General features: G+C 40.0%; 1 protein-coding gene across 1 annotated transcript in view; it reads right to left on the reverse strand.

Moving 5' to 3' along the window:
* The window catches only part of RPA1 (replication protein A1), a 56,053-nt gene that overhangs the window by 21,275 nt on the left and 18,551 nt on the right, over positions 1 to 16,227 (reverse strand). Inside the window, 1 exon segment of the mRNA XM_032616790.1 lies at positions 10,461 to 10,549. Coding sequence (XP_032472681.1) covers positions 10,461 to 10,549 — 89 coding nt within the window.

Consider the following 16,227-nt stretch of genomic DNA (forward strand, 5'->3'; position numbering starts at 1 on the left):
AATCGATGTTATCAACAGAACTGTGTTCACGGCAGGATCTATCAGAAGAAAAAGCTGGGTGGTAACAAAAACCTAAAAGCAGTTCAGTTGTCTCTGAAGTGCTCCTGCTTCAAAGGGAAAGAAGACATTCAGAAAGGATTCTACCCTTTCCTTCCCAAACAAAGCAACCTTATTTTGCAACTGACAGTTGGTGGAAAATAAGAGTTGAAAGCGCCTTCGGTACTGTGAAGGCTAGTGAACTGTCACAGCAGGAGAGATGAGGATGGAGTTCAGAAGCCGCTGTGGCGGGGAGACAGTAAGATTAAAAGGAAAAGGAGGGGAAACGAACATGTCTCTCAAGCATAAAATAAGAAATGCCACACCATCAGAGTATTTATTTGCCCCTCACCCCTTCTGCAAATGTTTATGAAACTGAAGAATGTTAAAATTGCAAAAATACACTTAATTTAAAAAAAATCATAGATTTATGGAATTTGATGTTGCCTTTGTGATTGGCACTAAAAGTAGATGTCAACCCAATCCGGGCTGCTCACTAAGAGTGCTTGCAGCACACAAGTGCAGCTCAAAACATATCCTAGAGAGCCCTAAGAACAGACATGGTGAGCACCCCTGGAAAAGCTCCCTGCCTGCCGCCTTGCCTCTGCTTCTTCCACCACTGAGTTTATTCCTGCTGGGTTTTCCAAGGCCCTAACTCACGTGGGCACACTGCACACTGATTTCCTTTCCTCCTGCCAAAGTTACTCTTAACTGGTACAACTAAATGGGAGTTAACAGTGCCTTTAAAGAGTAAAATTAATTTAGCATCAAATTAAAAGGGTTAAACATAACTGATTATTTAGTTCTTCCTACAGAGAGAAAAACTGAGGCCTCATTTACAGGGAAAAAAGAGCCAAGATTACTGACAATGAATTTTTGTGTTTACGTTTTAGCTTTTCCATTACCTCTGAATTTACAGGGTGTCATATGAGATTGCTTGGGAGGACTGTTCTCCTTTGACAATGTGTCTTATGAAGGAACATTCTGAAATTCTACAGTGAACCTTTTTTTAAATCAGTAGGGAAAAGATGAGTTGCTCAGTAAACAGTATTGAGGCCAAGTGGTCGGGAAAAAATTAATCTGTAATTTTTTTTTTTTTTGGCTGCGTTGGGTCTTCATTGCTGCGCACAGGCTTTCTCTAGTTGCAGCGAGCGGGGGCTACTCTTTGTTGCAGTGCGGTGGCTTCTCATTGCGGTGGCTTCTCTCTCTCTCTTTTTTTTTTTTGGCGGTATGCGGGCCTCTCACTGTTGTGGCCTCTCCCGCTGCGGAGCACAGGTTCCGGACGCGCAGGCTCAGCGGCCATGGCTCACGGGCCCAGCCGCTCCGCGGCATGTGGGATCTTCCCGGACTGGGGCACGAACCCGTATCCCCTGCATCGGCAGGCGGACTCTCAACCACTGCGCCACCAGGGAAGCCCCGGTGGCTTCTCTTGTTGCGGAGCACGGGCTCTCTAGGAGCATGGGCTTCAGTAGTTGCAGCACAGGGGCTCAGCAGTTGAGGCACACAGGCCCTAGAGGGCGTGGGCTTCAGCAGTTGTGGCACATGGGCTCAGTAGTTGTGGCTCCCGGGCTCAGGAGTTGTGGCTCGCAGGCTCTAGAGCGCAGGCTCAGCAGCTGTGGCACACGGGCCTAGCTGCTCCACAGCATGTGGGATCTTCCCTGACCAGGGCTCAAACCCGTGTCCCCTGCATTGGCAGGTGGATTCTTCACCACTGTGCCACCAGGGAAGTCCCTTAATCTGTATTTTTACCTGCTTCATGAAATTTTATTCAAAAGATTTAAACATTCAAAGATAGAACCATGAAGATACACAAATCCCTGCTATACTCCACCCTAGTTCCTCCCCCTCCCACTGTCTCAAACACATCTACACTCTCAAGTCCCTTCCTCCTCTCCATGCCCGCTTCTCCAAGTATCTTGCTGAACAGGACATGGTCACAGGATCTTGCTGATCTCTTACATTCATTTCCATCAAAATGTAACTGACCTTTATGAGGTGTCTATAGTAGAACGGTGGTTACCAGGGACTGGTGGGAATGGGGAACGACTGTTTAATGGGTACAGAGTTTCAGTTTGGGGTGATGAAAGAGCTCTGGAGGTGGATGGTGGTGGCGGTTGCACAGCAATGACTGTACTGAATGTCACTGAACAATACAACACAAAAAATGACTAAGATGTCAATTTTATGTTATATGTATTTTACCACAATTTTTTAAAATGTAACTTACTTATTTACCTACTGCAAGATCAATATTTTTAAACATTTTAACATATGGATTAAAATTAATGCTATAATTTCTTTTTAGTAGTACATAATATAATGGTATAGTTTTATAATCATTGGATTCTTAGAGTCAATGACAATAGTATATTTAACAAGACTCCAATTAGGCCCTGTAATAGACATGTTCATAATAGCTACAATTTTTTGAATGCTTACTATGTACCAGGTACAAGGTTAAGTGCATTATTCCATTTACTCTTTAGCTCTCTCTATAAAATATATATAGATAGCATCATTGTACTCATTTAACAGATGAGAAAAGTGGGTTTAAGAGGTCAAGGAACTTGCCCAGAGTCACACAGGAAGAGACAGAACCTAGTCTCGAACCCAGGTTTGTCTGACTAGATCTATTCAACTTCACCACCATCCAGTTAATTTTTAATCCTAAGCAACCAGTTCTGGAAACCAGAACTCTAATTATATAAAACATAACTAATAACCACAATATCTGGTAGTTAGGAAAAGCTACTAATCCATTTATTAGAGCAATCCTTAATTCCTGCTTTGGACCACATTTGTAAATCTGGCCCAAGAGACAGGAGACATTCCCAAGCCAAACGGATGGCACAAAGGTTGGTGCATTCTAAATAGCAACAAGTGCCCTTCGGTTTAATGCACTGCGATACAACCAATGACCGGAAGACGCAAAAGACATCGGTACACAACTAAATAATAATCTTCCTAAAAATTAAAATTATACCCCAAAGCAGTAATACAGATATTCAACTTCTGATAATCTTCAGTTTTATGTCACCTGCAAACCAAATCATTCCAATAAGGTGGATCAAGGTCATAATTCTTAGACCTTTTTGCTGTATGCTAGCTTCCTATCGCCGGCTCTATATTTTGCTGTATGCTAGCTTCCTATCGCCGGCTCTGACCCGGGAGGGATATAGGATAATTTAAAAGCAGACTCTAGCTCCTCAAGTTACTTGCACTCACACCTATCACTTTTATTATCATTATAATAGTAAATGAGCCACCAGCTAAGAAAAATCAGCCAACAGACAACAGAGTATACAGAGTAACAAAAAACTCAATTTCTATCAACAATTACTTTCTTAACAACGACCACAAAGAATTTAAGGAAGAGTCAATTCAATAATTACAATTTCTTATTGGCAGAAAATGGACAGAGTTAGGCTGAAAAAAATTCCAGCTAGTATCTTTCAATAATGAGTGATACTAATAAGTAAGCAACAAGTTAAGAAATTTAAGTCTAAGTATAATACTGTGGTTAGAAATAGTGTACGTTCATAGAACTAATATACATACTGATTAAAAAATATATAACGGTAAATATGGGAGATTTAAAGCCATCCAACCCAATACTGTATGAAAAATGAACTGCGTTTGAAATTTTACTTCTCACATTTTGAAAATTCTGTAAGTATCTTTACTTAATGTGGTACTAGTACCATGAGACAATTTCAATGCACATTTTGGAATTCCTCTGCCTATTTCTGGGCTGGGTCTAGTGAGTCAGGTCATCTGATACGTCACAGGTCTGGGTTAGGTGCTAGGAGGATACAAATCTAACTTTTTTATCCACTAATAACAGTCCCCTTGCTTTCCAACAGACAATTAGAAACCATTTCTGTCAAATACATCCATAAGGTAGTAGTCACTATGACAAAACTATTTTCATGATGGCCCAAGTAACAATGCTGTTATTGATCCGGTTACAATGAAATTCAATAGCAAATACTCTTTAACAGCAAAATTCTGTCTCATCCCTCTGCACTTTAACAGAACCTGAAAAAAGGGAAGAGCCAGAGGAACTGGGCATTGAGACAAAGGAGTGTTTTCCATAGTTGTATAGTTCTGACCTCGAGTGGTAAGCATCTTTTAACCCTTTCATCCCCATCTTTACCTCAAATACTTTTGCCCCTGAAAGGCAAAATGTCCAAAGCAACCATTCAATTAAATACAACATAAAAAATGTTAAGAAATCTGGCCAAAGGTGCTAAGCTGGGCATAATCATCTCTCCCTCACCCCTACGGCATCCGAAGATTTCATAGAGATGCTAAGTGTCACTTTGTCTTGACTCTCCTTCCTAAAAGCTGAGAATAAGATAACCAATGTGCTAATTTTAACAAAGTTTTACTAATGCAAAACAATTGTGATGTTCCAATTTAATATTTTAGAATTCTACCTGAATAGGCTCCAGTTTTCCCTTTCCAATTTAAAACACCAAATTATTATGTTTGGTGTAGGTAAAAACTAAATTTAGAACATTTCATTTCTGGAAGAAGCATGGTGATGACCTACTCCAAAACCTTCCCACTTCTTCTAAAAATCATAGACAGCAACAAGAAGAATGAATACCCGTCCCATAAACAAACATCCCACATACAGACTGCATCTTTAGTGAAACTAGGGGAAAGAGACAAATTCAAAGTATGTGAAAGTGAAGCCCAAAACACCACAAATCGAGACATCACAACTGTAAGAGAGAAGCAGCATGGATGATTTAAATACAAACAATGAAACTGCGCAAGTACCAGAATAAAACATGGGTGAAGACCTTTCCAGCTCAGGGAGGAAGACCTTTCTAACCATGGCTCAAAACCCCAAAGTCATAAAAAAAAAGAAGAACTGGAAAATTCAACTTCATAGAAAAAAAAGTAAACTGCTGCATAGCAAAAAGAAAACCATAAGCAAAGTCAGAAAGACGTTGTAATTCATATCAGAGACAAAGGACTAATTCCTCTATTTTTTCTTAAAGAACTCTCTTGAAAATTGAGAAGAAAAAGATACACAACCCACAAGAAAAATGGACAACACAACAGTTCACAGAGAATAAAAAGCCCTTAAATATTTAAAAGGATGCTAACGTTGCTGAGAATACAAATTAAACACTACATTGAGAGGCGAGTTTTCATCTATCAGATTGGTAAAAAAAATCAAAAGATTAACAACATACTCTGTTGGCATAGCTGTGAAGAAACCAGTATTTTCACATACTGCTGGAATGTAAAATGATACTATCCTATGGAGGGAACCCAAGCATATCTACCTACCGCAAAGGCATTTATCCATTGATCCAACAGTCTCACCTCTGGCAATCAAATCCCCTCTGACCATATACCTGCACATGTGTAAAGTTATCTGCTGCGGCACTGTTTTAACAGCCAGAGTATGGAAACACCCAAGTGCCCATCAATAAAGGGCTGCTTAAACTACGGAACAGTCACACAACAGAATACTCTATACTCTCAAAAAAATAAATAAAAATAAGGAAGATCTCTAAGTATATGTATGAAAATATCTCTAGGCCGAAATTTTTAAAAAACACAACAGGATAAAAAAAAGAGACAGGATAGTGTACATAGTATCCTGCCTTTGGTGTAAGCAAAGTGGATTATGAGTGAAAATATATAATTTATGTATTTGGTTATATTTTCATTAAGAAACACCTGAAGGGGGAATTCCCTGGTGGTCCAGTAGTTAGGACTCCAGGCTTCCACTGGGGGCGGGCCCAGGTTCAATCCCTGGTCGGGGAACTGAGATCCTGCAGCTGCATGGCATGGCCACAAAACAAACAAACAAACAAAACAAAAAACCACCTGAAGGGACTTTCCTGGTGGCACAGTGGTTAAGAATCCACCTGCCAATTCAGGGGACATGGGTTCGAGCCCTGGTCTGGGAAGATCCCACATGCCATGGAGCAACTAAGCCCATGCGCCACAATTACTGAGCCTGCACTCTAGAGCCCACAAGCCACAAGTACTGAGCCCGTGTGTCACAAGTACTGAAGCCTACGTGTCTAGAGCTTGTGCTCCACAACAAGAGAAGCCACTGCAATAAGAAGCCCGCGTACCGCAAAGAAGAGTAGCCCCTGCTCGCCACAACTAGAGAAAGCCTGCACACAGCAATGAAGACCCAACACAGCCAAAAGTAAAAAAAAATAAATAAATTAAAAAAAAAGATGTGGTCTACATATACAATGGAAAGCAAAAGCTTCATTCTTTGAAAAGGTCCATAAAATTGATAAACCCCTAGTCAGACTTATCAGGAAAAAAAAGACACAAATCACCAATATCAAGTCTAAAAGAGGTGACATCACCACAGCTTCTACAGACACTGAAAGGATAATAAGGGACTATATTTATTTCATCCAATCTAATAGTTTCTGCCTTTTAATTGGAACATTTATTCTATTTACTTTGATATAGGCCAATAAATTCAACAACTTAAATAACGTGGTCAGCTTTCTTGCAACACACAATCAATGTGAATGACTATGTATCTGTTACAGAAACTGCATTTATAGTTTAAAGCCGTTCCATAAAAAAATATATATGTATCAGCGCCAGATGATTTCACTGGTAAACTCTACGAAATATTTAAGAAAGAATTAATACCAATTCCACATAAACTCTTGCATAAAATTTAAGAGGGGACACTTTCTAACTCATTCTCTGAGGCCAGGATTACTATGATACCAAAATTAGACAAGGTATGACAAAACTACAGACCAATACCCCTCATAATATAGATGTAAAAATTCTAAACAGGGCTTCCCTGGTGGCGCAGTGGCTGGGAGTTTGCCTGCTAATGCAGGGGACATGGGTTCGAGCCCTGGTCTGGGAGGATCCCACATGCCGCGGAGCAACTGGGTCTGTGAGCCACAACTACTAAGCCTGCGCATCTGGAGCCTGTGCTCCGCAAGAGAGGCCGCGATAGTGAGGGGCCCGCGCACCACGATGAAGAGTGGCCCCCACTTGCCACAACTAGAGAAAGTCCTCGCACAGAAACGAAGAACCAACACAGCAAAAATAAATTAATTAATTAATAAACTCCTACCCCCAACATCTTCTTTAAAAAAAAAAAAAAATTCTAAACAAAATCACATCAAGTGGATTTGCTTGATTTAGCAAATCAAATCCAACAATACATAAAAAGTAGAAAGAGATCATGACATAATACGCACCCCAGAAATCATAGATTGGTTTAGCATTCAAAAATTAATGAATGTAATTAACCAATGAAAAAAGAAAAACGACATGATCATCAACAGACACAGAAAAAAATTTGACAAAATTCACCTTTTATTCCTGATAAAAACTCTCAGCAACCGAGGAATAGAAGTAAAGTTCCTCATAGTGATAAAAAGAATCTATGAAAAACCTACAGCTAACATAATATAATACTTAAAGGAACAAGACGTAATAGTTAAAGGAACAAGACAAAAATGACCAGTAAGGGTTAATATTTTTTCTTATGCATTGGCCATTTGTTTTCCTTCTACTGTGAAGTGTTTCTTCTCATCCAATGCCTGCTTTCCTACTGGAGAATTTTTCCTTGAAAAAAATAATATCAATAATAATAATAATAAATATAAAAAAATTTTTCCTTGTAAAAAATTTAGTAAATATTAAAGACTAACACTTTGTCAGACTTATCTTTTGTAACTATTTTATCCTAGTTTATGTTTGCACACCTTTCTAACATGCAAAATTTTAAATTTTAATGTAATCAAATATTCATTGTGAATTATTCCAATCCATTTATAGAGCCCCATTCTCTTTTATTTCTTTAAAATATTTATTTTATTTTTATTTATTTATTTTGGCTGTGCCAGGTCTTAGTTGCGGCATGCAGGATCTTCATTGCGGCATGTGGACTCCTTAGTTGCAGCATGGGGATGCCTTAGTTGCGGCATGCATGTGAGATCTAGTTCCCCGACCAGGGATTGAACCTGGGCCCCCGGCATTGGGAGTGCAGTCTTACCGGCTGCACCACCAGTGAAGCCCCCCATTCTCTTTATTTATTTTTTTAAATTATTTTTGGCTGCATTGGGTCTTCATTGCTGCGTGCGGGCTTCTCATTGCAGTGGCTTCTCTTGTTGTGGAGCACGGGCTCTAGGCGCGCGGGCTTCAGTAGTTGTGGCTCATGGGCTCTAGAGTGCAGGCTCAGTAGTTGTGGAGCACGGGCTTAGTTGCTCCACAGCATGTGGGATGTTGCCGGACCAGGGATCGAACCCGTGTTCCCTGAATTGGCAGGTGGATTCTTAACCAGGGAGGTCCCTAGTTTTATTTTTAATGGTTTCATTTTTTAACTTTTTAAACAAATCTGGAATTTATCTTGGTGAACAATGAGGCTCTAATTTTTTTTTTTTTTGGCCATGCCGCACGGCTTGTGGGATCCTAGTTCCCAGACCAGAGATTGAACCCGGCCCTCAGCAGTGAGCGCATGGAGTCCTAACCACTGGACCACCAGGTAATTCCCTCTAATTTTATGTTTATTTGACTTGATGGAGGGGCAGACAAGCCTTCTCGAGTCAGTGATTTGATGATTCTTTGACTTTTTTCTAAACTATTATTGTCTTTCTTGTTTAAAGTAATTAAAATTTTCTGATTTCATTGGGCTTTCCTATATATTTTCACAAGAAAATAAAAGTTATTATCAAGAGATAATCACTGTTGAAAGGATTCTGGAAAGACAGCAGAGTAGGAAGCACTAGGAATCTATCTCTCAACCTAGACTACAACTGCCCTGGCAGAATTCGTCTGTTATAACTACTTTGAATTCAGAAGTCTACAGAAGGCTTGCAACTTCAAGGGAAGGCTTGGTTGGTGAATTTCCACCAATACCAGCCCTTAGCACAGTAACAGCTACCCATTCCCCACCCCTCAGCCATGTGGCACACAGCAGTGGACCTGTTCCTGGAGCAGCCTGCACACAGTTTCTGGAACTGAGGTGGGCAGAAAGGACCCTGTCCTCCATATACTGGGGATCTGTGCTGTGAATGCTACTTCTGATCACAGAGGTGCAAAGAGACAGTGACCATTGCTGTTGCTTCCTCCAGTGTTGCAAGCCCTAAGCCCTCGACGAAGTGCCTTCCAGGGATTTAAAGGGCTGGCACTCTTTCTTCCCGTTTCATTTTTCTCTTCTTCCCCTTTTGGGAGACTGACATTAAAGACTAAGATATTCAAAATAACTGCTAGAGGGGCTGGAGATCGAACTAATCACCAATGATTCGATCAATCATGCCCAAGTAAGGAAGCCTCCATAAAAACCCCAAAGGGCAGGATTTGGGGAGCCTCTGTTGGTGAACACATGAAGGTCCAAGGCAGACGGCACACCCTGATGGCATGGAAGCTCTGCACCCCTTTCCCCATACCTCGCCTTATGCCTGCCCTTCTACCTCACTGTTCCTGAGTTATAGCCTTTGTAATAAACCGGTAATCTAGTAAGTAAATTGTTTCTCTGAGTTCTGTGAGCCACTCTAGCAAATCACTCTAATTGAACCTGAGGAGGGAGTTGTAGGAAGCTACAATTTATAGCTAGTTGGTCAGAAGCACAGATAACAACCTGGACTTACTTTTTTATTTTTTTTAAATTTTATTTATTTATTTTTGGCTGCACTGGGTCTTTGTTGCTGCACGCGGGCTTTCTCTAGCTGCGGCACACAGGGGCTACTCTTCCCTGAGGTGCGCGGGCTTCTCATTGCGGTGGCTTCTCTTGTTGTGGAGCACGGGCTCTAGAGACGTAGGCTTCAGTAGTTGCGGAGCGTGGGCTCAGTAGTTGTGGCTTGTGGGCTCTAGAGCACAGGCTCAGCAGTTGTGGCGCACGGGCTTAGTTGCACCGCGGCATGTGGGATCTTCCCGGACCAGGGCTCGAACCTGTGTCCCCTGCATTGGCAGGCGGATTGTTAACTACTGCGCCACCAGGGAAGTCCCAGCCTGGACTCTGGACTGAAGGGGAGCGGGGGTGAGGGGTGGAGGCAGTCCAGTGGAACTGAGCCCTTACCCTGTGAAATCTGAGGCTAACTCCAGGTAGCTAGTGTCAGAACTAAATTGAATTGTAGGAGACCCAGCTGGTGTCCACAGAGAACTGGAGAATTGCTTATCAGGGGGAAGAAAAAACCCCATACATCTGGTCACAGAAGAGCCAGAAGTATGTATGACTGTTGTGTGTAGAGAAAAACAGAGGAGAGGTTTTCTTTTACAGAGTCCTACCATCATTTCTTCAGTATTGAAAAAAAAAAAACAATGAAAGAATAACCTGGTTGCTAGACTCCCAAATCACTAGTTTTAGTAAGAGTAACAAATCAAACTGTATCAAAAGGAAGAATTCCAAATCTATGAAGAGGTATTCAACTGAGTGCTACAACCTATAAAAAACATTTTACCTTCATTATAGGGCACTGGATTGCCAATCTTTAATCCAACTTCTTCAGCTGATTTCAAAACTTCTAACTCCATCAAAATAACCACTCTCCTACAAAGGCAAACAAATAGAAACATGTTAGAAAAAATAAACTCAGAAGCCCTTCAAACGACAAGCTACTTAAAAAGCTTCCCCCAATAATCACTGTGATAAAACTATTTCCCTTTGTCAATTGTTTTTCATTACTGAATAACTTGAGAAACATATGATATCAATTCCTACATAAACATTTCCCTTAATCTTTCATTGTATCATTATCAAGGGCTTTTATGATTGCAGCGTTTTCATTTCCCAGCTAGTTCCTTAATTAAAATGCAGTGTCCTTACTACATACTGTATCTTCAAGGAGCAAATGACATGGTAAGAATTTAGATTACTAAACCCAAGAATATGTGGCACAAGAGATGATCTGTTTTCAGAAACATATACTTCGCTGAACAATTACCTTTTCCCAGTGAAAACCATGACTACAGATATTTTTTAATTGTGATTACTATTAACTAAGAACTTCCAATTCTTTGTCCATCTTTAATTCTGATTAAAACCTTTCAATAACTTCTCAAGGACCTTTGGCCAAAGGTTAAAAACCTTTTCACACAGCCTACAAGGCTCTGTAAGGTCTGGCCTCGCACTAACCTCTCCAGCTCATCTCGCGCCGTTTCCCCGTGGTGCTCTGCTCTCCACCATCTGTTTCCTTCCAGCTCTTGGTGTACATTCCGCTCTCTCCTGCCACAAGGCCTCTGTACACGCCGCTTTCTGATTGTGATGGTCTCTCATTCTGCCTCATCTAATATTCAGACGCTTCCTTAATCTTTGGTTTAGATCAGTTTTCTGTTATACTCCTTTCTACAGCCATCACTTCTTTCCTTCAGGTCACTTCTCTCAGGTTTAATTAATATATATTGACATATAATTATTAATATTTGGGTTAATTATGTTCATTATTTGATCACTTACTCACATATAATATATTTTAGTTGTATATTCATTATTTATTATCTATTTCTCTTACTAAACTGCACTTTCGGTAATGGCAGGTATCCTCCAGTGTTTACTGTAGCAACTGGTCCACAGTCATTGCTCAATACGTGCTTGAACAAGAATGTCACGATCATGTTCGTATTTTAAAGAGGACTGCAGTATGAAGGAATCTGAGGGGAACACAACCGGAGGCAGGGGGAACAGCAGAAGGAAGAACTGACGGGGCCTGAATTAGCACAGTTGAGACGGACATTAAATATAGTAGATGGGAAATTCAATTCCCTGGTAGTCCAGTGGTTAGGACTCCATGCTTCCACTGGAGGGAGGACAGGTTTGATTCTTCGTCAGGGAACTAAGATCCTGTATGCCACACAGCGCAGCCAAAAGGAAAAAAAAAAGAGTAGATGGTCTGGAGCAATTATTTAAGCAATAATAGGCCCAACCTCATTGTGATGGATTCTTTAAATGGTCTGACTGCTGTAGTTTGGATTTTCACATGCAATTGATCAATTTGTGCTACCTTTATCAAGTTTTCGTAACAAGGTTATATTACTTCAGTAAAATAAGCTTGAAACTATCTGTTTCCGAATATTACATACAGATTCACTATAAAAACTCTGATAGATATTTGTGGTATTTTACCTACCTTCCAAAAGTATCCAAATTTTGGATAACATAGAAAAATGGAAGGATTATCATTTAGCATTACCCTAATACCAAAACCTAAGAAAAAACCCACTAAAAAAACCCCACTAATTTTATTTTGTAATATACATACGTCCTAACTGAAACATCAGCAAGAAGAATCCAGCGGCACATCAGAAGAATACACCAATATCAACTTACAGAAAACACAGATGACAAGGACACATTACAACTTTATAAAGATACAACCAGCAAAATCCAGACTATGGGAAACCGTGCATGAGGATAAAGCACAAATGACCTGGTTTCTTCAACAAACAAACACTAAGGGAGGAAAAAAGATATGGAGGAGGAACCTAGATTCATAGAGACTTAAAAGAACTATCAACCTACTGCAGTGAGAACTTTACTTTGGATTCTGATACAGACAAATTAATTACACACACACACAAATAGTCGGAAACTGAACAGTGACAGAATATTTGATATTTTAGGTGTAAAAATGGAATTTTAAAAAAAGAATTACTACCTTTTAAAGATATATACTAAAATATCTGTGGAGGAAACATGTTCAAGATTTGCTTCAAAATCATAGAGGAGGGTAGATGTGGAAGGCATTTAGATAAAACAAGATTGGATATCAAGTGATAATCTGAAGATGGATAACAGGATATATAGGGATTCACACACCATATTCCTGAATGGACTTAGTATCAAATACTATGTAAATTTACTGCAGTTCTTTGTATTCCGACAGGACTTTTGTGGCTTTTTTGATACTTGAAAGAATAAACATGGAAGAAGAAGAATAAATATAGAAAAACTACCAGGTGGGCTTCCCTGGTGGTGCAGTGGTTAAGAATCTGCCTGCCAATGCAGGGGACACACGTTCGAGCCCTGGTGTGGGAAGATCCCACATGCCGCGGAGCAACTAAGCCCGTGCACCACAACTACTGAGCCTGCGTTCTAGAACCCGCAAGCCACAACTACTTAGCCTGCATGCTGCAACTACCGTGCGCCTAGAGCCCGTGCTCCACAACAAGAGAAGCCACCACAATGAGAAACCTGAGCACCACAACTAAGAATAGCCTCCACTTGCCGCAACTAGAGAAAGCCTGCACACAGCAACAAAGACCCAACACAGCCAAAAATAAACTAAAAAAAAAAAAAAAGAAAGAAAAACTACGAAAAAAATTTGGGGGGAGAAAAAAGTAAAGGAAGACATCATCTGTAAGTTACTAAAATATTCTACAGATGATACTTTACCTGGACACACTATGGCAGATGTAATTATCTGTGTTGATGAAGATGTGGAGAAACTGGAAGCCTCATACATTGCTAGAGGGAATGTAAATTACTGTAGCCACTCTGGAAAATAGTCTGGCAGTTCCTCAAAAACTTAATCATAAAGTTACCATTTGACACACAATTCTACTCCTAGATATATATAAAATAAACGGAAACATGTCCACACAAAAACTTGTACGCAAACGTCTACAGCATTATTCATAATAGCGAAAAGGTGGAAACAACCCTAACGTCCAAACAACTAGATAAACAAAATGTGACATATCTATACAATGGAATACTATTTGGCCATAAAAAGGAATGCCGTACTGACATGTGGTACAACATGGATGAACCTTGAAAATATCATGCTTAGTAAAAGAGGCCAGCCACAAGGGACCACATATTATATGACTTCATTTATGAGAAATGTCCAGAATAAGCAAATCCTATAGAGACAGAAAGTAGATTAGTGGTTGTCTAGGGCTGGGGAGGATAGGGAGTTTGGGGGTGATATCTAAAGGGTACAGGGTTTATTTGGAGGGCAATAAAATATTCTAAAATTAATTGTGGTAATGGCTGCACAACTCTGAATATAGTAAAAACTATTTTACACTTTAAATAGATGAACTGTATGGTATATGGACTATATCTCAAGATGTCACCAGAAAGAAAAAACAAACTCTGGCACTGACACGAGACTAGACAAGCAGATCAAAGGAAAAGATGGCAAACAGAACAGAGTCAGATAAATGGAATACTAGTCTCTCTTTATCTCTTTTTGTCACCAACCATCAACTCTCCACATAGCTATCAAAATAATCTCTTGGAAACTTTAAAAAACTTAAATCAAATTGTACCAATACTCCCCTGCTCGAAAGCCTATAGCTTCCCATCACACTTAGAATAAAATAAGCTCCTTACTGTAAGTCTTCCATGATATGGACTAACCATTTGGGAAAAATTAAGCTAAATTCCTCCTTCATACCCTATATAAAAGTAAACCTCATATCAAATCACTACACTGCACACCTGAAACTAATGCAATACTCTAAATCAACTATACTTCAATAAAAAACAAAAACCAAAACCTTAAATAACTTAAAATAATCTCACTGCTTTTAAAACTAAAAAAAAAAAACCTCAGATGAACCAAAATCTATTTTAAAAAATCCACAGAATGTCTGAAGAACTAAGTATTTTTAAATAACCCAGTCAGGAAGCTTCCTAAGCAAAATACAAAATTCAGAAGCCATGAAGAAAAAAATGGACAAAATTGACTAAATTTTAAAAAAATTCTTTAATTCCACATCACAAGACACCATAAACAGTCTATAAAGGTAGACTACAAGGTCTAATAAAGAATTAGCTAACAAAGAATTGATATCCCTGATTTACAAAGCGCATCCTCCACATCTCCCTGAACACACACACACACAAAGGACAAAGTATATCATCAAAAGCTCTTCAGAGAAGAAGTACAAAGAGTAAGTATATGAAAAGACACTTGACCTCACTAACAGGGGAATTTATTATTTTGTATATCTATTGTTCTCCTTTTATAATACAGAAATTTAAGTTAAAATAATGATGACTGGCAACTATTTTTTAAAAATCAGTAATATCTGCTATGTTGACAAGGTTAAGGGGAAACAAGTATTTTTCCCCCTAAAAACAGGTTTATTGAACACATACCATAAAATTTATCCTTTAAAAGTATAATTCAGTGGTTTTTAGTATATTTACAGAATTGTGCAAGCATCACCACTACCTAACTTCAGAACATTTCTACCACCCCAAAAAAGAAACCCTGTGCTCCATGGCAGTCACTCTCCATTCCCCCGCCACTGGAAACCACGAATCTAATTTCTGTCTGTGTATCTGCCTATTCAGCAACAGGTACTCTTACACAAGGCTCATGAGTATGTTAATTGGTATACTTTCTACAACAGACGTCCTTTGATCCCCACAACTCCTAAGAAATAACAGCATGAGCATGTAAAGATAAACGTACAAGGATGACTGCTAAAGCCCTGTTGGGAATAAACCTAAATGACCATCAAACCTAACTGACCAGGGCTTCCCTGGTGGCGCAATGGGACACGGTTTCGAGCCCTGGTCTGGGAAGATCCCACATGCCGTGGAGCAACTAGGCCTGTAAGCCACAACTACTGAGCCTATGCGTCTGGAGCTTGTGCTCCACAACAAGAGAGGCCGCGACAGTGAGAGGCCCTCGCACCGTGATGAAGGGTGGCCCCCGCTCGCCGCGACCAGAGAAAGCCCACGCACAGAAACAAAGACCCAACACAGCCAAAATAAATAAATAAATTAAATAAATAAAAAAAAACCTAACTGACCATCAAGGTAAGGAATAAACCTGGTCGTACACACACAGGTTCTCAGCAGAGGCAGGAAGGAACACACGGCATGCAGCCATGCTGAGGCGGTGAAATAAGGCAAAGCTCACAGGAGTGGAACTCCACCCTAGACTGGAGTGAATGGAGCTCGAGGTATAGTACTCAACCACAGCAAAGCTCTCCACCCTCCCCTATACCATGCCCTAGAGGAGAGAAAAGTGGCTAGAAAGCACCACTCAAGCACTCCAAGGTAGCCTGGAGTGGAAGATAACAGGTCCCAAGTGGGAAGGTTGGCAAGGGGATGTACCCAGACTAGACTATGTCAGAGCAAATGAAGTCTGGACAGAACTGTCCACATTAAGCATGAACAAGATAAAAAGAAATAACATAGCAACAATGTAACACACAACAGTGTATAAAAATAAAAGGAAAAGAAGAGGCAGAGACAATTAACAATCC

Source organism: Phocoena sinus, chromosome 20 (genome assembly GCF_008692025.1).
Source record: "Phocoena sinus isolate mPhoSin1 chromosome 20, mPhoSin1.pri, whole genome shotgun sequence".
Classification (NCBI taxonomy): Eukaryota; Metazoa; Chordata; class Mammalia; order Artiodactyla; family Phocoenidae; genus Phocoena; species Phocoena sinus.